This window comes from Canis lupus, chromosome 1, assembly GCF_011100685.1.
Source record: "Canis lupus familiaris isolate Mischka breed German Shepherd chromosome 1, alternate assembly UU_Cfam_GSD_1.0, whole genome shotgun sequence".
Taxonomy (NCBI): Eukaryota; Metazoa; Chordata; class Mammalia; order Carnivora; family Canidae; genus Canis; species Canis lupus.
The window spans coordinates 65,226,119-65,249,132 of NC_049222.1; the positions used below are offsets into that span (position 1 = coordinate 65,226,119).

General features: G+C 44.8%; 2 protein-coding genes and 1 non-coding gene across 4 annotated transcripts in view; 2 read left to right on the forward strand and 1 right to left on the reverse strand.

Moving 5' to 3' along the window:
• Window positions 1-1,406: 1,406 nt before the first annotated feature.
• On the forward strand, window positions 1,407-13,570 carry LOC119870180 (translation initiation factor IF-2-like). Its single transcript, XM_038525497.1, has 4 exons — window positions 1,407-1,421; window positions 5,549-5,799; window positions 5,875-6,466; window positions 11,690-13,570. Exons 1-4 carry the CDS (start codon window positions 1,407-1,409, stop codon window positions 11,822-11,824), a joined length of 993 nt encoding a protein of 330 aa, XP_038381425.1. The 3' UTR covers window positions 11,825-13,570.
• TRNAE-CUC lies at window positions 5,435-5,506 on the reverse strand. The gene has a single exon. It is a non-coding gene; the product is annotated as a tRNA-Glu (tRNA).
• A 2,716-nt stretch (window positions 13,571-16,286) lies between the features above and the next one.
• Window positions 16,287-23,014, forward strand: part of NCOA7 (nuclear receptor coactivator 7) — a 147,406-nt gene continuing 140,678 nt past the window's right edge. For both annotated transcript variants that reach the window (XM_038526724.1, XM_038526725.1), the window contains exon 1: window positions 16,287-16,411. The gene's annotated coding sequence lies outside the window, so the exon portion shown is untranslated. The remainder of the gene's footprint in view (window positions 16,412-23,014) is intronic.

A 23,014-nucleotide genomic window follows, 5' to 3' on the forward strand; every position in this document is an offset into this window, starting at 1 on the left:
ACTACCAATCAATGGTAGTGTAGCTTATTCAAATTTAGTTTATTAAAAATGTCTTAAGACCCAAAATAAGTCTCCTTCAATCCCATTCACACACCTTTATTCAAATACATACCACGGTACTTCCCCAATACCTGTTTTCTCTAACGCTACATTATTTGCATGTACATTTTGCTTTACATAAATTTGCAGATTTACACAACTTCAGAGTTAGAAGAGCATAGCCTAGGCCAGTACTTCATTTTACGGATGAAGAAAACTGAGGCCCAGCCACATTAGATCATCTTTCCCACAGTCATGTGACCCCGATCTCCTGATTTCTAATATCTAGTTCTTTCCAAGACAACAATATAAACATTTTCTTTCATACCTTTTATATTTTAGATGCCAAGGCTTTTTATTTTGTTGCGGATGAGCTGCATAGGTTTATTGATTTGTTAAGAAATCATGCTTTATGTCTCCTTGTCTTCAAAAGGGATGGTTTTTAGACTGATTCAAAAATAAATACAATGGAGTCATGTTTCTTTAGTAGAAAGACCTTAAATCTAATGACTACAGCTGAGATGGAAATGATATTACCGTCTTTAAATGATGTCCTTCACCCTGAAAAAGCAAATCACACATACGTAGGTGAACAGAGTTGTGTCGCTCTCTAGCACCTAAGCCGGAATCTTTCCCAGACACTGGTGAAGCTGCGGATTTCCTGGCGACAGGGCACGGGCACCAGGCCACTGCTGTACCCACTCTCCTCCCTGTGGCTCCCCCAGTGCTCTTCGTGTGAAGGCAACATCCTTCGCCTCCGGCTGCAGAGCCATCTGTCACCTGCCCCCTTCTCCTCACCCTGCCCCACCACCTGTGACTTGCCATCCAGCCATCCTGGTTTTCTTTCAATCCGTGGGTAGTCCATCTCCTTGCTCTCTCCTGCTACCAGCCCCTGCACATGTTCCTCCAACTTAGAAAGTTCTTTTCTCTCCTTCTTACCTAGGTTTGTTTTTCAGCTCTCAACAGATGGATCCCTCTGTTGACCTCTCCAACTGATTCCAAACCTTAGCGTGGAACCACCTTCTCCTTACAGAATCTGTCAGTTGCAATTTAAATTTGTAATGATGTGATTATTGCCTGTCTCTACAACTACGTGAAAAGCAAATAATAGTGATTTGGGTTTTGCTCATATTAAGTCTCTGGGGCCTTTCTTTCTGACTTAGAAAAGAAACAGAAAGAAAGCTCAACAAATATTTGCAGACATTAGTTAAATGAAAGAATACAAGGGTGCATGACTGGAGGAGAGACGAGTGACTAAATGTCACAAGCTGGGCCTGCATACTTGCTGCATTGGATTTTTTTGAATTGCTGCCCTCAAACATTAACCTGGTAACACAGTGCAAGTAAAATCAAGCACGATCGTCGACATGAGAGGAAAGAAGGTAAAAGAATAAAAAATATGCCCTGCTGCTCCCCACGAATACAATAAACTCTAGATTTTAACTACACTCAACATTTCCACGGCAAGAATGGGTTACTTGGATTCCATGTGTCCAAGTGGGACTCATGAGTGTATGATGCCACCCTGTGGTTCGTTTTCACATTTATCACTTTTCAAAATGCACGAAACTTCCCTACTTTAGAAAAGCACGATTACAGCCAGATGGGCTGCCCAGAGGAGCGAGATTCTGCTCAACTAGACGTTGCTGGCAGGCCGTCATCCCAGAGCTTGCCCAAACCTGTCATTCATTCCTTTTGGTTTTTCATTTTAATTTAAAGATCGAACTGGTGGAGAAAAGTAGTGTAAGCTATAAATAATCAAATGAGACTTAACAACTGTGTACACCCAGGCCAGCATTATCAGTACTTCAAAACCCCCCCCGCATGTTTCTTGCCAGATCCTTCGTCCATCTTTTCTATTAGCCAGGATTAATCACCCTCTTGCTTTTCTTTATAGTTTGCCATCTGTGTATATATCTACCCATGAACAATATTTCTAACTTAGCATTTTGAAGCTTTCTATAAAATGGAATCATTCTCTATTTGATTTGCTTTTAAGTCATATTTTTCTGGATTCAGATTGTCGACCACAGGAGCTGTAATCCTTTTATTTTCCCTATACTGCGGTATTTCATCGTATGGCTATACCACAATATATTTAGCCACTCCACCTTTGATGGACATTCAGGTTGCTTCCAGTTTGGGTCTATTATGATGGTGCTGCGGTCAACAATCTTCTATGTATCTTCCAGAGCACCTGTGCAGGGATTTCCCAGGGTTTGAACTGCTGGGTATGGGAATTTCCAGCTTTACTAGATAAAACCAAATTGTCTTCCGAAGTTGTTTTATTGCACCAATTTACACTTCCACATTAGCTTCTTAGAGTGTCAGTTGTTCTACATCCTCGACACTTGGTATTAGATTTTTTTTTTTCATTTTTGCCACTTTGATGGGTGTAAAAAGGATCTTTTTCATTTCAATTTGCATGTCCTGATTACAAAAGAAGTCGATACTCTTTCAAAAATGTGGTGGTCACATATGTTTCTTCTGAGAAGTGCCAGTTCAGTCTTGTGCCTTATTCTTTTATTTATCCACTCAAGAGTCATTTGAATTGCTCTGATGTGCCAAGTACCAACACAGCCTAGAAGATACAAAGATGGAGGTGACACAGACATTGCCCTCACGGAGCTCTTGGCTTACTATCGCTTTAGGGCCTTCAGGCATCCTACCAAAAAACAAACAGTTTTTGACCATCAGTCACATGATTATCACTTCACAAGGCAGCACAAGTATATTTTATGAACTCTGACATCTAGGAATTCACAAAAAACATAACTTACACAAAACTATAGCAAGCTATATAAAATACTATATATTGTTATATAGAGATACTGGAAATTCAGAGGATGTAATAAGCTGGTTAAAAAGCTAATCAAGTAGATCCATGGCTTAGATTTAAATTGCTTTCCTTTTATGTAACTAGTGTAAAAATATTATTTTTCTATAGCCTCTTTCTTAAAGGAAGACTATGAAAGAAAGCCCAAGAATCATCTTTAAGTCAATAAAATCGTAATGATCAAATGGAGATGTGGTAAAGATGATTTTTAAATAAATAAAAATCGTAATAAAAAAAGAACCTTTCACAAATCAACATGCTAGTACACTGTGTTTGCTGTTGAACTTATTTCTTAACTAAAAGGTTTTCACATCTTTCTATGGAATCTGGTAACCCCCAGAAACTACAAGAGTTGAATTTTAGTAGACTTGTCATGCTTAGAATTCAATTATATTTTTAAAAGAGAACCTGAAATGTCCTATAATTCCTCTTTGCTTCTATGCAACACTCCCCATGAGCCATCCTATTTGTAAAGACCGCTCTAAAGAAGACGCCAATATGCTACCAGAAAATTTGTTGTAGTGTGGAGAGTCTTAAAGAATACAAGATTTAGGTTGGGCATATTGGGCTGCAGTCCTGGTTCCCCCACATACTTGTGTGATTTCAAATAGGTTATATAAATTTTCTGAGTCTGTGTTTCCCTAAACTACAAAACAAGGATAATTGTTGAACTACTTGATAAAGTACTTGGTTTAGTGTTCAGAATCTGAAAGAACTCATTAAGTTGTAGACATTATTCAATTGACTCAGTGTAATTCTCTTTCCACTTCTCCTTTCAGTGGAAATATAATATAACCTCCTTTCAGTGGTTCATACCAAAATAGAATTATGAGGGCTGAACATGTATAGGACTATTTTCAAGTGGAGTCCTAACAATCTACTTCTTGATTTGATTAAGTAATCCATTAATTTACTGCAAACCATATGTCCTATAAACCACCTGTCCTAGATGCTGCTGAAAGTCCTTCACTTGATTCCTCCCCACCCTTGGTTTCTCCCGGGCATCTTAATATTCAATTATGTATCACCCTAACCCTAGATATATGATGATTTCGTGTTTAAAATGAAATGATTTGACAAGCCCAGAAAAAATGTTTTTGGTATGCAGCAAATAATCTTTTCTTTCATCTGTGCGGTGAGATACTTTCTATTCCTTCGTCTTTAAGGAACCTCCTCATATGTGGAATATCTGCAAACAGTCCTTCAGCATTTCTCCCTTTTTCAAAAGGACAGAACTGAACACGATATTCTGGCTCTGGAAAGCAGCAACTTTGTGCAATGTGTAGGTAATGTGATATGGTACTGCTGTGTCTAAATGACAATAGTATTTAGAAAGGTGTTACTTATTTGACTAAAAATAATAATAGTATGGATGAAACACAATAAGGATGACACCAAGACTAAATAAAATTAAAACTCTGTTAAGAAATTAAGCAAACAAGAGAAATATCCTTCATGCTATTAATGAATACACTGCAATTTCTAGACTCTTTCTTCTGCTGCTCCTTTGACCGTGACTCCTACTGATTCTTCTTGTTTGGACTTCCCTACTTCGTCCTCCTCTGGCAGTAGTCCAGCCTGCAAACCTCCGCTCTTTATGCTGTGCTCATTCTCTTAGGAAACGTTTCCACTCTTGAGCCTTCAGTTCTCCCACTCTTGGGCCTTCAGTTCTCATTTTACAGCAGAACTTCCTCAAAATCTATCATCATCAGTCAAAAATTTCGCTCCAGACCCACAGGAAAAGTTCACTTGGCTGACCTCTTCAAACCAAGTCTAAGTGTAACACAGCTTCACCAGGCTCCCAGTCAGCACCCTTTCCAAATCAATAGGCCATCTTCAAAACCTTCATCATGTTCTTCTTTGATTTTCTACACAACTGCGATAGGCAGTCCTTTTTGGCCCTTCCTGTGCTGGGGGCCACGGCTCTCCTCGTTCTACTTCTGGACATTTCTGCTGGAATTACCTACAGAGAACACGGTCAGCCCCGGGGAGGGGTGTGGGCTCCATCTCCCGTGCATTGCTCCTCCCTCCACCATGTTCTGAGCTCCGGTTTATTTAAGGAGATGAGCCCTGCAACAGACGCGTCCCCCACGTCCCCACCCACCACCTACTTACTGTCCTTCCTCTCCACCCACCCTCCTCTCTGTGCAGGCCTCCTCCCGTGCAGGTCTCCCGCAACCCCCACCTTTCACCTTGCTCCCTTCCAGCTCTGCAGTCCCGATCTGGGTACGGCGTCTCACCAGGTGCTCCAGCAGGAGGAACCCGGTGTCTACAGCCTCCTCTGTGCCGTCCCCACCCCCACCTCCCACCCCCCCCCACCCCCACCCCCCCCACCCCCCCACCCCCCCACACCCCCCCACTCCCCCCACCCCCCGGCATCCCTCCTCCAGGGAGCTCGGTGGCACACGGAAGGAACCAGCCGCTGTACCTGGGCGGAAAAGGCATATTTTAAATCTCAGATTAAACAACATTCAAACACGAATTCAACTTTTATGATGGAATAAAACTAGTATGATAACTCAAAAGAATTTTAGGTGATCGGATTAGAAAAAGACGTGTTTCCCTGACCGGGAATCGAACCCGGGCCGCGGCGGTGAGAGCGCCGAATCCTAACCACTAGACCACCAGGGAACTTGAGTACAGCCTTGCCTGAAACGTGTTTGTCACTTGAAGATCCCTGCGCCGCCCCGGCCGCGGGGGAGGCGCCGCCCGGAGCTCCGCCCACTCCGTCCCCGGGACTCGCAGGCTCCGAACCAGGCGGGTCCCGGCGCCGCCGCCTCCCCCGCAACCCGCGGAGGAGCCTGCGTCACCCCCGCTGACCCAGCGCGGGGCCCGGGGGTGCGGAACCGGCCTCCTCCGTCTTCTGAGCTCTCGGCCGCCCTTTCCGACCCTGCGCCCTGCCGGCGTCTCTCGGCTCCCGCGGGGTCGGGCCCTCCAGCGCCGCCCCCCACGTGCGGACGGACGGCTGGTCCCCGCGGGGAGCACCTGCCGGGGTGAAGGGCACGCGGCCTGGGGCACGGATCCGGGCGGCCGTGGTGCTCGATCCTCAGGCTCAGGCCGCGGAGCTGGAGCGCGTGGGCGGCGGGCCCCGGGAGGAGCCGCGGGGAGCACCCGCACCCGCACCTGCACGCCCCCGGGAAGAACCGCCCGGAGCTCCTGCACCTGCACCTGCACCTGCACCTGCTCCCGGGGCCCGCGAAGAGCTGTGGGCGGCGTGCCCCGGGAAGAACCGCGGGGAGCACCTGCACCTGCAACCGCACCTGCACCCGGGGCCCGCGAAGAGCCGTGGACGGCGGGCCCCGGGAAGAACCGCGGGGAGCACCTGCACCTGCACCTGCACCTGCACCTGCACCCGGGAAGCCCTCCACACCAGCTGCGTTTCCACGATCCTCGCGTTGTTCCAAGTGTTACCGACCCGGCAACAGCTTCGCCTCCCCGCCTTGTGTGCGGGCCGCGGCCGGGCGTGAGGCAACCACCAGAGGAGTAAAGGAGCCCCTTGGGCCAGCCGCCCTGCAGAGCCTCCTGAGACACGGAGCCGGAGCCCCAGGATGCAGCTCCGCTGGGAAGTGGCGAGGTTCCAGGTGGACACAGGTAACCAGGCGCCCCCGCCCCGCTGCAAGGTGGGGAGAGGCTTAAGGAAAATTGATCAGACGCCGTGTCCTCCAGCCCCGGGCCGCTTAGCTGAGCGGATGCTGTTTCTTATTTTCAACAACTCAGAGATGGTTTGGGTGATTGATAGCGTTTGTCTAGAATTGTTTAATAATATGCAAGCAGGTAGGTTAAAAGTATGTTTAAAGCCTGATAAGGATGGAAGGATCACAAGAAATTTCAAAACTTCACTCTATGTGAGGACACGCACCTCTGTCCTCTCTCAAGGAACTTTTAGGACACCAAGTTCAGTAGGTGGAGCTCTTTGTTCTGAATTGGGGGTTACCAGAGCTTCCTGGCAAAGGATCTGGGTTAGAATACAAAGATAACACAGCAAACAAAAGGACAAGAAGGTACAGTGAAGGCCGTCAGCCCTCTCATTTCCCGAGTCATTGCTTTCTTCTTCTCAGAGGTAACCAGTGTCAACAGTTTCTTCTGTATCCTTCTAGAAGCAGTCTATGCATATACAAACTAGTATGTTTCTCTTTTTCCCGACTTTTTATCTTGAAAAATTCCAAACCTACAGAAAATTGCAGGTATAGGACAGTGAACACACATACACCCTTCAACTGAACCTGTTGGGTCCAATTTAGTAAGACCAGCAACATGTGACTGTCGTGCATTGAAATGTAACTAGCACAAACTTAGGTGTTCTAGAAGTGACGAATGCCTACTGGTTTTTTTAAGCCTTCATATAGGAAAAAAAAGTAAAATATCTCATTAATAATTTTTACATCGATTACATTTTTAAATTAGAAATATACTTGGGTTGGGGCGCCTGGGTGGCTCAGCCGGTTTAGTGCAGGAGTCTTGATTTTGGCTGAAATCAAGTGGTGAGATTGAGCCCCTTGTCCTCCACACCAGGCGGGGAGGCAGCTTGGGATTCTCCTTCTGCCCCTCCATGCCAATCCAGGCTGCATGCTCTCTCTCTAAAAAAAGAAAGAAACATATTGGGTTAAAATATTATTAAAATTTATTTCAGTTTTTAACATATCTACTAGAATATTTAAAATTATATATATGCCTAGCATTATATTTCTATTTTACAGTACTGATCTAGATTCACCAGTTGTTACTGTTTTGCCATATTTACTTTCTCTTGATCTTTTTTCTGAAGAATTTTGGGTTAGTTGTAGATATCATGATGCTTCACTTTTAAATACTTTATATTTCCTAAGAACAAGAGGTACAATGATCACACTTAGGAAATTTAAATTTAATACAACTTATTATTTATTATACAGTTAAAAATCAAATATGTTAGTTGTCATAATAACACTTATACTTTTTTTTTTTTTTAACCCAGGATCCACTCAAGGATTATACGATGCATTCAGTTGTCACATTTCCGTTGTCTCCTTTCTGTACTCTGGAACAATTCCCCCCCACTTTTTTTTTTTTTTAACAGTATTGATGTTTTTGAATAGTGAAAGAGAGTTGTTTCAGAAAGGCCCTCAGTTCAGATAAATATTTCTTTTGACAAGAAAAGAATCTTAAGGGGCACTTGGGTGGCTCAGTGGTTGAGCGTCTGCCTTTGGCTCAGGTCATGATCCTGGGGTCCTGGGATCGAGCCTCCTATCATGCTCCCTGCAGGGAGCCTGCTTCTCTCTCTGCCTGTGTCTCTGCCTCTCTCTGTGTGTCTCTCATGAATAAATGAATAAAATCTAAAGCTACAACAACAACAACAAAAAGCAGAACCTTAAGTGATGGGTCCTTCTCAGTGCATTACATCAGAAGGCACTAATGCTGATATTTCACATTATCTCTCACAGTCAATGTTGTGCCAGAATAATGGCCCCCATGGGGGTGACCCTGGGGTAATCTCCAACACGCATGAACATGTTACTTCACATGGCAGTTGGAACTTTGCAGATGTGATTAAGGATTTTGAGATACAGGAAGTATCCTGGGTTATCTGACTAGGTCCAAAACGATCAGAAGGGTCCTTATAAGTGAAGGAGAGAGGTAAGAGAGTTCATATCCCAGTGAGATGACTTGAGGACAACTCAACCTACCTTTGCTGGCTTTGAGGAAGGAGGAAAGGGGGACCCTGAGCTGAGTAATCCAGGTGGCCTCTAGAAGATAAGAAAGGCAAGGACGTGGATTCTCCTCTAGAGCCTCCAGAAAGAAAACAGCCCTGCCAACACCTAGATTTTTAGGCTAGTGAGACCCATGTCAGACTTCTGGATTCCAGAACTGTAAGATAATAAATTCATGTGGTTTCAGCCATTAAGTTTGTGCTGATTTTTTTTAAAGATTTTATTCATTTTTTTCATAAGAGACACACAGAGAGAGGCAGAGACACAGGCAGAGGGAGAAGCAGGCTCCATGCAGGGAGCCCGATGTGGGACTCCATCCTGGGACCCCAGGATCATGCTTCGAGTCAAAGGCAGATGCTCAACCGCTGAGCCACTCAGGTGTCCCTGTGCTGATTTTTTATAGCAGCTACAGGAAACATATGGTAAATGTGAGCATTTGGTTAAGGTGTCCGCTGTACCTTGAGAACATATGAATCTTCTCCTCAGCAAACTTTCACCCACTGACAGTCTTTGCTTGGATCAGTTATTACCATGGTGATTGCAAAATACTGTTATTTTAGCATTCTCCTGGAAACAACTTCCCTTTCTCTTTTTATTCTCTATTTAATTTTTAAATATCAGTTTGGACTCATATTCTTTTTCTGTTTTTGTGTTTTTATTCGATGTGTCCTAATCCATCACTATCATCTTTTTTAATAATTAAATTGTCCCAAATTTGGCCAAAGGAGTCCTTCTCAGTTGGCTTCTGTATTGTTTTGGTGTGACTCTTAAATTTTTGAGCACTTCTTTACCTTCTGTCAAAAAATGGTCCAGGTATACCCTGTACTTTATAGATTGACTCAGGGAGAATTAAGATCTTTATGCATTTATCTTTTCTTTTTTAATTTCCTTGTTTTATTTTTACATAAAAAGGGACGTACTCTATATTTTCTAACCTTTTTTATTACTATCATTTGAAGGATGTCCATCCTTTATATAAAAAAATTTCTCATTACTTTTGATAACTACATAGTATTCTGCTGTTTAGATATTTTATTAAAGCAGTTTCATATCGGTTATTTAGATTATTTAAAATCTTTTGCTTTTGCCAGAGTACCAATATGAATAACTTGGCCCAACATAGTTTAGCATTTAGTTTTTACTAATTTGCCCCCAAATGACCCAACTTAGAGTGCCAACCATAGATTTGAAAATGTTGTTATATATTGGAAGAAAAATCATGATATCCAATTCAAATTCACTTATAGTTATAATTTATTGACAATTTTATATTTCAATTTGATTTCAGTATGACTCAGCTATTCTTCTGTTCATTAATTTCTTCATTTATTAAACAAATATTTATTGACTAATATAAGTCAGGGACTATATTAGGCACCAAAGACATCAAGATGAACAAAATGAGATTCCTGACCTTGAAGATTAGTCAGGTGGGTTCAAGTAAATAAGGAATTACAGTAGAGTAGTGAATAATAAGAAACATGTAGGACTACCCTTTACTAAATTTACTTAGTAGGGATGCCTGGGTGGCTCAGCAGTTATAAGAATCTGCCTTCGGCTCAGGGCGTGATCCTGGAGTCGCAGGATTGAGTCTCCCATCAGGCTCCCTGTATGGAGCCTGCTTCTCCCTCTGCCTGTGTCTCTGCCTCTCTGTGTGTCTCTCATGAATAAATAAATAAAATCTTTTAAAAATAAGTTTATTTAATAGATTAAAAATGCACCACTCATCATGCACATTATATTGATGAGAACGTAAAATGGCACAGCTACTCTGGAAAATAATGTGACAGTTTCTTAAAAAAGTAAACATAGACTTAACAATTGTAGTCTTGGGAAATTATCCCAGAGAAGTGAAAAAACTTATGTTCACATAAAATCTATCCACACATGTTTATAGCAGCTTTTTTTTTTTTTTATAATAATAGCCCCAAACTAGAAACAACAAAAATGTCCTTCAATTAGTGAAGGGTTAAACTGTGGTACATCCATACCATGGAATACCTATTTTGAAAGTATTTAAATACTTATTTAAAAGTATCAAACCATTGATCCATAGCACAGCTTGGATGAATCCCCAAGGAGTTATGAAAAAGCCAATCTAAAAGGTTACAAATTTTTTTAATTATGAGAGGAGAAAGAATTAGTGATTTGCAAGAATTAGAGATGTGGCTGGAGGAAGATGGATGTAACTATCAAGGGGCAGGTCAGGGGAGCTTTGTGGAATAGAACAATCCTGCATCTTATTGTGGTGGTGGTAGCATAATTGATGCAGATGATAAAATTGCATTAGAACACCCAAACACTCACAAAAGTGTATGTAAAACTGCTGAAATATAAATAAGCTGGAAAGAGCATACCAATGTCATTTTTCTGGTTCTGATGTTGTACTGGAGTTCCCCAAGATATCACTATTGAGGGACAACTGGGGCAGTGGGGGTGGGTGGGGGGAATCCGGGACTTCCCTACAGATTTTTTGCAACTTTTTGTAAATCTATAATTATATCCTTTGAATAAAAAAGAAAAAAAAGCCCTTCTCAGCCTATTGCACTGTACATTTATTTCCTCTAATAAATCCAAGCCACAACTACCAGTTTAGTTTAGGAATTCATTTCAGAATTTTAAATATCTTAGCTATGATGTCTTTGTACCAGCTTATTTGACTAAGTTTTTCAGAAAATGTAAAAAATATGTAATGAATTCTCAAGCTATTGAGCAGATTTTTTTAGCAGAAATAAGACAGCAGAAGGTTTCCAAGAGCAGATACTTTTTTTTTAAATGAGCCTTGAAGAAAAGAAAAGGGCAAATTTACTGGGTTTAATAATAATCAGCCATTAGGTCTATGTGCTAACAGGCACCCAGACAGCAATCCATTTCTGTAGACGTCAGTATTTCTTTCTCAATACACTCTGGCACCCTCCTCCTTTCAAATGACAAGATTTCTAGCTCCTCCTTAGACTTTATAACTAACAGAAGCACTGAGCCTTGGCCCACCCACAAAAGGACCTATTTACATTTTTCTCAAAATTCCAGATGGTATCCATGATGTGCTGGACCAATTACACCAGTTGTCAAAATGAACCACTGCCTTCAACACTATTAAATAGTGAACTCAATTCTTTCTCTTTAGGTCCAGGATGACTACCTGCAGACCTCCACAGATGTCACTAGCATTTCCCTCCCATGGAACTCCTGTGTCTTAGCCAACCTAAGTCAGGTGTGCGATAGCAGGTGTCCTGTGCTAGGAAGAGACGGATGGGTTTGACCACTACAGAGTGAGCTTTCTTGGAGCCAGTGAACTAAACTCATCACTCAATACCCAAATCTCTTCTCCAACACCTTTACAGAGAAAAGGTCCAAAGGAGTTTCCGTCTTCAGTGACTGTGAGTTCATTGCTTATCCAAGGAGCCTTTCATTCTGGCAAAGTATTAGAGCAGTAGTTGCTGATGTTCCTGGAATTCCAGTTCAAGGAAAGGTAACCAGTGTTGTGTTTAAAAACAGACACACTGGAGGCACTTGGGTGACTCAGGTGGTTGACTATCTCTTGATTTTGCGGAGGTCATGATCTCAGAGTGGGGAGAGGGAGCCCCTGTGTTGGGCTCAGCATGGATTCTGCTTAAGATTCTCTCCTTCTTCCTTGGCCCTTCTCCCCACACACATACACACACCTCCCCCTTGCAGGGACGTATTTTTTTTCTCTCCCTCAAAAAAAAAAAAAAAAAAAAAAAGAAAAAAGAAAAGAAAAGAAACACACACACACACACACGCCACACTTCATTACAAAATTATCTTTAGATACATATGTAAGAAAAAGTACTGCACACATTTGCAATACAGTTGCTATTGTTTGGTGATGTTTCCCAAAGCCATTCAGGAAGTGCTTCAGAGAACACCTGATGCCTGAACCCAGGTATCTAGTTACCTCCCACTGGTCCAATTTCTACCCTGTGCAGCAAAAAAGAGGAAGACAAGGGGAGTGACCCCTCTTTTCTTAAATTAAGAGCTAAAGAGAATTCTGCTTCTCCATATCCATCCCAAAGAGTCATCATCCAGTGTTCTTTATCCCAGAAAAAGTGAGATGGCAATTCTACCTAAATTGACCTACAATGGCCTCTGACCTTCAACAGAGATAAAAAGGATGGCTTCCATATTAACATAGGCCCTCCTAGCCGATAAAAAATAGTATCATGTCATAATCTTTCATTAACTCAACATTTACCAAGCACCTGGTAGCCAAGTACATGAAAAGTGCCAGAGAAACAACTTTTTTTAAAAGATTTTATTTATTTTAGAGAGATAGAGTACCCACATGAGTGGGCATGGGGAAGGGCAGAGGGAGGGAATCTCAAGCAGACTTTGGGCTGAGCCAGTAGCAGGGTCTGATCTCACAACCCTGAGATCATGACCTGAGCTGAAATCAAGAATCCAAGGCTTAAGTGGCTGAGCCACCGAGGCATCCCAGGGATATAATTTTTTTTAAAGGAAATCTTTATTATAATAATGTATATTATTAGAGTAATAACTTTTCTTGAAGGTCATATTCTAGACTTTAGTCTAAGCATCATTTGTGGATTACCTCGTTTAATCCCTATACCCAACCCTGCAAAGTTGATACTATAACTGATAAGGGAACAGAGGTGAAGCAACATATCCTAGGTCAGCACAGGTAGAGCTATAGTCTGTAGTCAGAACCTGGATTCTTAGAGATTGCCATGGTCTTGGAAAGTACACATTCTAATGAGGTTCGATCTTTAGTGTACCAGGATTTCCCAAATTATCTTACGTATTTTATCTTATCTTCCAATTAAAAATTCACCTTCTGTTTAGACTGGCACTATCCAGAATAGGTTTTTTTGTGTGTGTGATAATGGAAGTGTTCTATTCTGTTCAAAAGAGTAGTCAACTAGCCATCTATGGCTCTTCAGCATTTAAAGTATGACTAGTGGAATGAAAAAACACATTTTTAGGGATCCCTGGGTGGCGCAGTGGTTTAGCGCCTGCCTTTGGCCCAGGGCACGATCCTGGAGACCCGGGATTGAATCCCACGTCAGGCTCCCGGTGCATGGAGCCTGCTTCTCCCTCTGCCTATGTCTCTGCCTCTCTCTCTCTCTCTGTGTGTGACTATCATAAATAAATGAAAAAAAAATTAAAAAAAAAAAACGTGCAATTTAAAAAAAAAAAAAAAGAAAAAACACATTTTTAAATTTAAGTGTCTGCATGTGGCTAGCGTTGGACAGCACACACCTACTAGAAGATAAGGAAAGGATTTTATTTATTCTGATTTCTCCAGAAAGACAGGGCTTAGGCAAATCAATAAATGCTAAGTTAATGAAAGAGAAGGAACTGGTGAAGAATCTTTAAGGAGAATTTTCTCTCCCTATAAGCCGAGGAACAGAAATCTTTATTATACTAGGACTTAATTAATATACACTGTAATGTTATAACAAGCATATGATATGGTATGCAGTCCTAGAGGAGTTCATGAAGATAGGAAAGAGGATTCTTAAATTACATTGAATAGTTTTGAAAGGGTGACAAACATTTTATAATTGATGCTTACTACTTTTAAAATACGTACTCAGTTCTATCTTTGCCTAATAAAGATCACTAGCTTCTTGACATAACACGGGGTCTGGATAAAGAAAAAAAGAGGGGACACCTGGGTGGCTCAGGGGTTGAGCATCTGCCTTTGGCTCAGGGCGTGACCCCGGGGTCCTGGGATGGAGTCCCACGTGGGGTTCCCCGCAGGAAGCCTGCTTCTCCCTCTGCCTCTCTCTGTCTCTCATGAATAAACTAAACAAAACAAAACAAAACAAAAAAACACTCAAAATACAAAAGGGGACTCTTGGTGGTGGTAAAGGGATGGAAATCACCAAGAATTGCAACTCAATGAACATTTCTACTAATGTCCTTCCACAAACTGCCTTCTAAAGCAGACTTCTTTATAAATTTTGTTGGAGTAAGCAAGTGCTAAATTCTCATTAAGTGACTTTGTTCAGTCTCCTATGTATCACATATATACATAAACATTTCTATAATTGAGCTATCCTGGATTTGGGGGGCAAAATATCATGAATAATAATAGGTATCTTTTGAATATTAACTGGAGCTCTGGATCAGAGTCCTCAAAGTGGCCAAGTCATGTGCCACAGTTTTCTGACTCCTAAGCAGTTCAGCTCCGACCTTGCTGCCCATGGAACTCCTCTCCAGAAGTCTCAGCGATTTTATCAGTTTGTACTGCTATGGAACATGTCTTATCGTTGCCCACTTTGTAATAATTAACCTTAGGTTTCAAAATCATAAAAGCACCCATCAAAGAAGTGCGAGAACGGATTAGCTTCTCTGGAGATCCCAAACAACGTTCCCTTAACTCAGTAAGATCAGCTCTTTGGATTTTAATGGTCTAATATTCCCTTGAAAACAATCTGCGAATGCCTAACTGGAGGTCCAGTTTCACGTCTGTTCAGGGCAGAACTGGGCAATCTTTCCTTACCTTGCAAGATAGTATACACCGTGACCACTTGCAACAGAAATCCCCAAGCCACCGCTCTTACATGCTTGGCCCCGCCCTCCAGGAGGAGCTGTTAGAGCCGAGGCAGCATCAACAACCCAGAGGAGGCCTCTATCTAGCGTGGCCTCTGAAATACCAACGTTATCACACCAGCTGCATGCAGACTCTGCCTTGAGGTTTTTGGCTTGCTTTTTTTTTTTTGTTTTTGTTTTGTTTTGTTTTTGTTTTTTTCTGTGTGTAAGGGTAAACCTCAAGGCCAAAGCCTCCCCGTCATCTTGCAGCGCTGGTCGTGGGACCGTAGGGGAACAGCTCCCAAGAGGGGTGCTCACCAGCACTGCCCCACTGCCGCTGCACATCCTCCCAGCCCAGGCCCTCGCGGTCCCCGCCAACCGGCGGCCTGGAGACCCCAAGTGCTCCGTCCCTCCTGCCGTGATGATCGCGGTTCGGCAGCATTCGGGATGCTGTTCCCCGGTCGGGGCGGGGGCGGGGGTGGGGGGTGGAGATGCGGGGCCCCGAGCAAGGACAGAAGGATGGATTTATTGCGGCCAGGGGTCCCCATGCTGGAAGCACACTCCAGGCTTTGAGGCTCGGGGAGCCGCTCCGTCACCCGGCTCTGCTCTCAGAGCCTCGCTTCCCGGGACCAGCGGCGGCCGCGGCGGGCCAGCCGTGGGGGGCCGCGGCCGGGGGCGAGGTAAGCGGAGCCCCCAGGCCGTCCCGCCCGCCGTCCGGCCGCCGCGAGCTCCGCCGTCTCGGCGGCGTCACCACGGGCTGGGGCCTGCGGAGGCCGCGCGCGCAGCTCTCCGGGGCGGAGCCGGCGGGCCGGGGCTGGGCCGCTGCGGGGGCGCCCCGGGCGGCGGGGGCGCGGGGCGCCCCGCCTTGCAGCTCCGAGGTCGCCCGGGCATACGCTGCAGCCCGAGCCTCCATACGCTGCCGCCGAGCCTCCATTCGCCGCCGAGCCTCCGGGCCCCGCCGCCGAGGGGCGCAGAGCGTGGCGCGCCCGGGCGGAGCTAGAGGCGGACGCCGCACCGCGTCGCGCCGCCCGCACTTCCCCGCCCCCGCCGGGCCCGCGAGCCTGTGGGGCCGCCGTCCCGACCGCGGGCGCAGCTGCGGCGTGGGCGAGGTGCCGCGCGGGGAGAGGCTCGCGGAGCCCGGGCGGCGCCGGTCCAGGCTGCGGACGCCGGGCCCTGGTCCCCGGGGGCGCACCCCCCTCTCCCTCCGCTGCCCCGGCCCGGTGCCCCTCGCCGCGCGAAGCCCCCTCCCCGCAGAGGATGCGCTCCCCCGCGCCCGGCTGCGCAGGCCACCGCTCCCCCGACCCGAGGAGCCGGCGCCCCCGCCCTGTAGGTAGGTGGGCGACGCGGGGGCCCGGCTGGGCGGCGGCCGCCGCCGCTGCTGCTGCTGCTGCTGCTGCTGGCGCCGCGGGGCGGGGCGGGGGGCCCGGCGAGCGCCCCGAGGTGTGCTAATGGCGCTGGGCGCCGACCCCGTCCACCTGACAGCCTCCCCCGGGGCGCGGCGGGCCGGGCGCGGGGGAGGAGAGCTTGACCCCTCCGCGGCCGCCCCCTCGGGGCCCGGGGGCTAGTGGCTCCCTGGGGGGGGGGGGTGCGGGGGGAGGATGCTCGGGAGCTCGGCTGGGGACGTGTCACGGTAAGGCTTCGGCCCCGGGAGCAGATGCGCCCTTCCCGGGTGAGCCGAGCGCGCAGCGGCGCCGGGCGGTGCTCGGGCCGCACGGAGAGGCAGCCCCGGGGCGCCTTCCAGGCTCTTCCAGGCGACCCTGCAGGGCCGCGCAGCGAAGGCCCTCCCCGAACTCGGACTTTTCCCGAGGTGGAGGAGGCCGGGGTGTTCCTGTGCCGCCCACGGAGGAGCCCCCTGCTTGCGAGAAGGGCTGTGTTTTCGGGGTGGCAAGTTTGATACAGGTGTCGGGAGTTGAGAATCTGCTGGAAGGATGATGCACCGCGGGCGGCCGGCAGAGGCAGCCTTGGGCGCAGCCCAGCTTTCAGCTTCCAGCTTCCAGCGAGGGTTTGTTAGGGTTTCTATGGTTTGTATTTTTGGAGAAACTGGTTTGTGAATTCTCCACCACCCCCACCCCCGACCCCCGTGCAAGGTGTGAAGTTCATACATGAGGGCTTTAGGGCAGGATGATCTCTTCACGGGCCATGCTTTTGGTTTTGTTTGTTTGCTTCTTTTAAAACAATTTCATATTAAGCAAGAAGGTTTAGGGTTTTGGAAAGTAGATCCTGTGAACTCCAATTCTGTATTTTAACGTATTAAGGTCGAGAGCTTTGGAAAATGAGCTCCAGGACAGAGTCTTGCTCAGTTCTGTAATCCTCTGCGTCTGATGCATGGTGGGTGCTCATTAGTTATTTGTCGAATGACCTATGTTTCATCTAAAGACAATTTAGGATTTCAGTGTATTTGTCCTGTGGCTCTTGAAGTTAACTGGATTTTAAAAATTGCCTGTTTGCATAAAGTGTCAAATTGTCTTGACATTACATATGAATTTTGGCATTGGTAGGGCCACATGCTGTCTTTCTCTAATTGTGTTATTAAATGGAGTAATTCTCCTCCACCCCTAACATAAGCGCGTTTCCATGTCTGAGCTTGCGGGTTTTCTAGTCTTGTTGGTAATGAAACCTATTCCGATTAAACTCTCAAACACAATTTCAAAAATACAATTCATGTTTACAAGAAAATTCTGTTACTCTGGAGGTAACAGGGATTCGGTTAATAAGTAACATATTAACTCCCTTTAGGCTTGAGTTGTGGATGATCTAATTATAATCTATCTTGTTACAGGTAGAGGTAAAAATAAAACATTTAGGAGTGTTTGTGGCTCTGAGTGATTCAGAATAAATGGTGTAGATACCTATTTCTAACTGTGTAGGTTTTCCTTAGTATATAAGCATATCAATTTCCAAATTTGACAACTTGCGTGTGTTGGTGGTATAGTGGTGGGCATAGCTGCCTTCCGAAATTGAGAATTTGGGAATCAGGGTTTTGGAAGATTCAGTGTCTTCTGGCTTTTAAATTTTGTGTTACCTTGGAAAAAAATCAAGGATAACTGCATCATATTTCATTTGCATTATTTTTGCACTGTGAAATTTCCTGTTTTGATTTTGTTTTTATTTTCCTGCTATGTAAGCCTCATGAATCAGTATTTACCTCTTTCCAGTAACTTTATTTAACAAAATTATCTGGGAGTGGTCCAGTTTATTCTTTTCCTGTTGTCTTTACTTTTTTGGTCATTTTATTATTTTTTACGATTTTATTTTTAAGTAATCTCTACACCCAACATGGGGCTCAAAACTCACAACCTCAAGATAAAGGGTCCCATGTCCCATAGACTGAACCAGCCACGGTCCCCTTTTTTGTCATTTTAATACCTTGCCACTAGCCTCATTACATATTACCCCAAAGACTTATTTTCATAAAACTCCGGGAAACCATAGTTTATTGCTATTGCTTCTCCAGCCTACTTGGGCGTTTCCTACATGGTGAGGAAGTCACAGTTTTATGTAAAAGGAGGTAAGATTGGGGGAACCACAGTGGGAGGGAACAGATGAAAGATATTATGATTTATTAAAAGAAAGCAAAAATCAGCCCTCAAATAAAGATAATTACATTTTGTATGCCTTACATTTGTAATTAGGAATATTAAGCAGTTAATTTACGTTGCTTTTACTTGTTCACTTTAATTTCTCAAAAGAGACCTCCCCTGTGGTTACAGTGAACTCTTTTTTACTTTGTTGCAGATAATAAACTTATTTGTTTATTGGACAAATACAAATTGAGTAGTTAGGCTGTGCTGACACTCTTGGCCTTGAAACCAGTTAAGTTAGAGCTAGTTTTTAATCTCACAATGGGAGAGGCCTTTTTCTCTGTGCGTCCTGCATCCAAATGCGCAATGCCTCTGTGATTGGATGACTCACTATCAGGGCCCTGTCTGCTGAACCCCCAGCACCCTGCCTCCATATGCACTGTTATTCTTTAGATCCAATGCGATCCACTCAATTTACATATGTTGCAGCCAAAATTGTTATGGTTGCAGAGAAAGTATAGAAAAATTTGTATGAGCTTGAATTTCAAATATGGGGAGCTGGTGGTTGAAGTAGAATTGCTGCCTACCAACCTCCCTTGAAAAATGGCATAGAATGCCTTTCTTTCTGTACATACCGGGGGATATCAGTCGTCTGCTCATAAATTTGACCTGAATATTATTTGACAGAAATGACTCTTCTAGAATTTTGGCAGAATAAAGGCCATAAAGTCTACCCATTCCACTCCCATTCTAGGTGTCGGACCAGGAAGCTACCCAGATTTTCAAAAACGATGTACTTTGGTGACCTTATTTCATATCTTTTGTGCCCCTCCCTTCCTCTCTCCCCAACTGTGCACATGCTCAGGGATTCTACTACTCATAGCTGTCACAAGGAATCTACTGTTTAGGTTACTCAAGAGATGTAGTTACCAAGGTCATCGTTCGATTGGCAGCTCTTGTGTGAAGACCCAGGCAAGTTCCATTTAGTGATAGAAGCTGAAGAAAAGCCCTGCGCAAATGCTGTGTGTGGCTTTTTTTTTTTTTTCATCATGCAAAACTAGCATCAGATAATTGATTACATTTCCCTTTCTGATTTGGCAACTAGCAAATGCAGAATCAGATTTGCAACTCGATTTTAATAGCCCTATAAAAAAACCTATGACCTGATATCGATGTTCTAAGTTTCCCTTTAGTATTGAGCTTCTGTTTTACCTTATTTCCCTTGATTCTGATTTTTATCTAATTATATTTTCTCCCTTTATTGAATTTATTATTTAAAGCTGACTCATATCCTTTGTGAAACAAGGCAAAACATAATACATAAAACCAAATGAAAGCATTTACAGAATTGATCTCTGGACACATATGTTTTTGATTAGCAAGTTTAATCGATTCCATTAAATATGTTTTGGACAAGTATTGCAAATTTAGTATATTTGAGGTTATATATCCAGATGGAAAACGGTATGCCCTAGTTTAGCAAGATTAAATTCCAGTCTATGTGTATTTGAGCTTATTTGGCCAAATGGAAAACGATGTTCCATAGTTTTGCAAAACTGAATTCCACTTATTTTGTAATATTAGATTTATGTTCACTTACTACTAATTCAAAATTGGTAAAACCATTCAATGTAAGCCAGTTATTTCTGGAGTGTCTGCCTTAGGTGCTTTGTTAGGCTGAACAGGAGATTGATTCCACATAATTTTTAAAAAGTCTTTTTTAGCCACGGGACTAGCCCGATTACCTTAACACTCCCCTCACGAGCCCTCACATCTGACCTGTTTCACATCAGTAAACTATTTGATTCATCTTTGTTTTTATGAATCAGGTTAATTTTTCTTTGAGCCTCATTTATATACCATAAAATTTGAGCAATCAGACTGAGTTAATTGACCACACTTCATCTTCATTCTGGTATTTTGACAACTACTCGTTAAGTTGGTTGAACTTAACCAGGTGGTTATTTACATTTATGTGATGCCAAGTTCATTTTGAGAACGTTTTCACCCAGGCAGAGAGATTGGCCCTTCCTACGGGTCAGTCATGGGTGTGGTCCAGGAGCCTTTGGGACAAAACTAATCTGAGTTCAAAAGCAGGACTTGAAACCTCAGAGTCGTTTGGAGAGGGAGGCAGGCAAATTTTCACACCGAAGCATTTCCTTTCGATAACCTTATCTCCTTTAACATTGGTTTTTGTGGCAGGTACTACCTTCAGTTGATTCAAAAGGTGCAAAGGGATCTGCAGTAGAAGGACCCTCATCCCTGCCCCTGGTTAGCGGCTGTCTTGTCGGTTCTCGGGGATCCTTGGGGGACCTCTCAGCGTTTGCGAGCAGATAGGACCGTGCAGGCTGCTCCTTCTGTCTCCTGGCCATTTCTCGAATCCCCTCTCTCCGTCTCCCTGGCCTTGTTAGGCTCCTCGGAGGCCTGGGACCGCAGCCTGCATCTTACCCTCTGCTGCCTTTCGGCTCCCTACCCCTCAGCTGGGCTTCCTTCTGGGCTTCCTGCTGCAGACCCCCTACCCAGGCATGAGCCCCCCCCCCCAGAGCACAGTGGTCCCTCTGCACTGAGCAATCCACCTGTTGCCCCTGTGCTGCCCTGTCATGCGCCTGGCCAACTGTTCTTGACTGCCACCCCTCCCTGCCCCAATGTATGGGCCCTCTAAAAATCTGATGAAAGATCATGAGCTCGTGACCCCCGCATGCCCTCCTTTGGCCCCCACAGCCCTGGTCAGGTGGGGGGGGGTTGGGGCTCTGCAGGCCTCCAAGCTGCTCCCACTGCCACCCAGCACGCTTCTCTGTCTCCCCACGCCTCCCTGCCTGGAACCCTCTGTGTTCCGCTTTCCTTGCAAGCCCCGCTGGGTTCTGGGGCCATCCCTTGGGCGACCTTAGTGGGGTGCCCATAAACCCACCCCGGCAGCCCCAGGAAATTCAACAGCCCGCATGGTTCCGTCCTGAAACAGGCCTTTCTCATCAACAGCAGAATTGCTCTTCTAGTAGCAATTAACTGCGATTTAGGATAGCATGCTAAGACTGGTTCATTTATTTATTTTAATTTTTTATAAACAATGTTATTTATTTATTCATGAGAGACACACAGAGAGAGGCAGGGACACAGGCAGAGGGAGAAGCAGGCTCCATGCTGGGAGCCCAATGCGGGGCTCCATCCCGGGACCCCGGGGTCACGTCCTGAGCCGAAGGAGGTGCCCAACTGCTTGCTGAGCCACCCAGGCTTCCTGCTAAGCCCGGTCTGAAAAAAAAAAAAAAAAAAGCCCAACGCTAAAGCTTTTTTTTTTTTTTTTTTACTATTTTATTTTATTATTTCATTCTTCCAGAGTAGAAGCAGGGAGGTCGGCAGAGGGAGAGGGAAAAAGCCTGCTTTTCCTGCTGAGGGGGGCCCCTGGGATCATGACCTGAGCCACCCTGGCGTCCCCCAAGTTGAAGTAACAATAGTAAAGCTTTTCCCACATTGACAGGATCATAGGTAATTTCTATTTTTCACATTTTTATTATCCATATGTATTATAATGATACTGATTAGAAATTAAAATTAGTGTATCTTAGGATTCTTTTATTTTTTTATTTTTTTTAAAGATTTTATTTATTTATTCATGAGAGACACAGAAAGAGAGGGAAAGACACAGGCAGAGGTAGAAGCAGGCCCCATGCTGGGAGCCTGATGTGGGACTCGATCCCAGGACCTCAGGACCACACCAAAGGGGCCAAAGGCAGGTGCTAAACCGTTGAGCCACCCAGGAATCCCCATGAATTCTTTTATTTAACCATTCATGGCTCTTCTGCTCCCACCCCCCCCCTCCGTAGAGTACATACCTGTATCATTTTCTCTAGCATCCCTGCCTTCTCGAATTCTCTCTCAAATGTGTTAACACTCATTCAAAATAATGTTCCTGTGTATTATGGCCCTCATCTGGGAGAGTGTCTCTCAGTCCTCTGCCCTTGAATTTGCCTCTGTAACTGGTACACAGAGTGGCAACAGCTTCCAGATTGGGTGGCCTTAGACACTGATCCTGACGAGTGATGTGAACTGTCTGGAGAGAGTGGTCTGTCCAAAGAAGTGACTCCTAAAGATGCGAATGAGGTATTTTTGATTCCAAGCCAAGTAATCCGAGGGTGCCCTGCATGCCTGGTTGTTACTGCAGCGTGCCTAGCACCAGGTAATTTGCTGTTGACTGTGTAGCAGAGGGTTTGCAAAGTAAGAATATAGTTGTGTCTGTTCAGCACTGTTCATGTGGAATCCCGACTGGTGGATGATTCTGGTCACTCATCAGGTCTCCCTTGTAGAGTGGAATAAATTCGCAAGGTGACTTTGTAGGTATGAGATCCTTCAAGGTCTTCCATTTTCCTGCTGTGATTCTGACCTCACTAAGCACACATCAGATTTCCTGATTCTTTCGG

Coding starts and splice junctions, on each gene's coding strand:
- LOC119870180 (XM_038525497.1), top strand. Junction 5,800..5,874: donor CGTCTCTCGGCTCCCGCGGG/GTCGGGCCCTCC, acceptor GCCGGGGTGAAG/GGCACGCGGCCTGGGGCACG. Junction 6,467..11,689: donor GAGGTTCCAGGTGGACACAG/GTAACCAGGCGC, acceptor CTTTCTCTTTAG/GTCCAGGATGACTACCTGCA.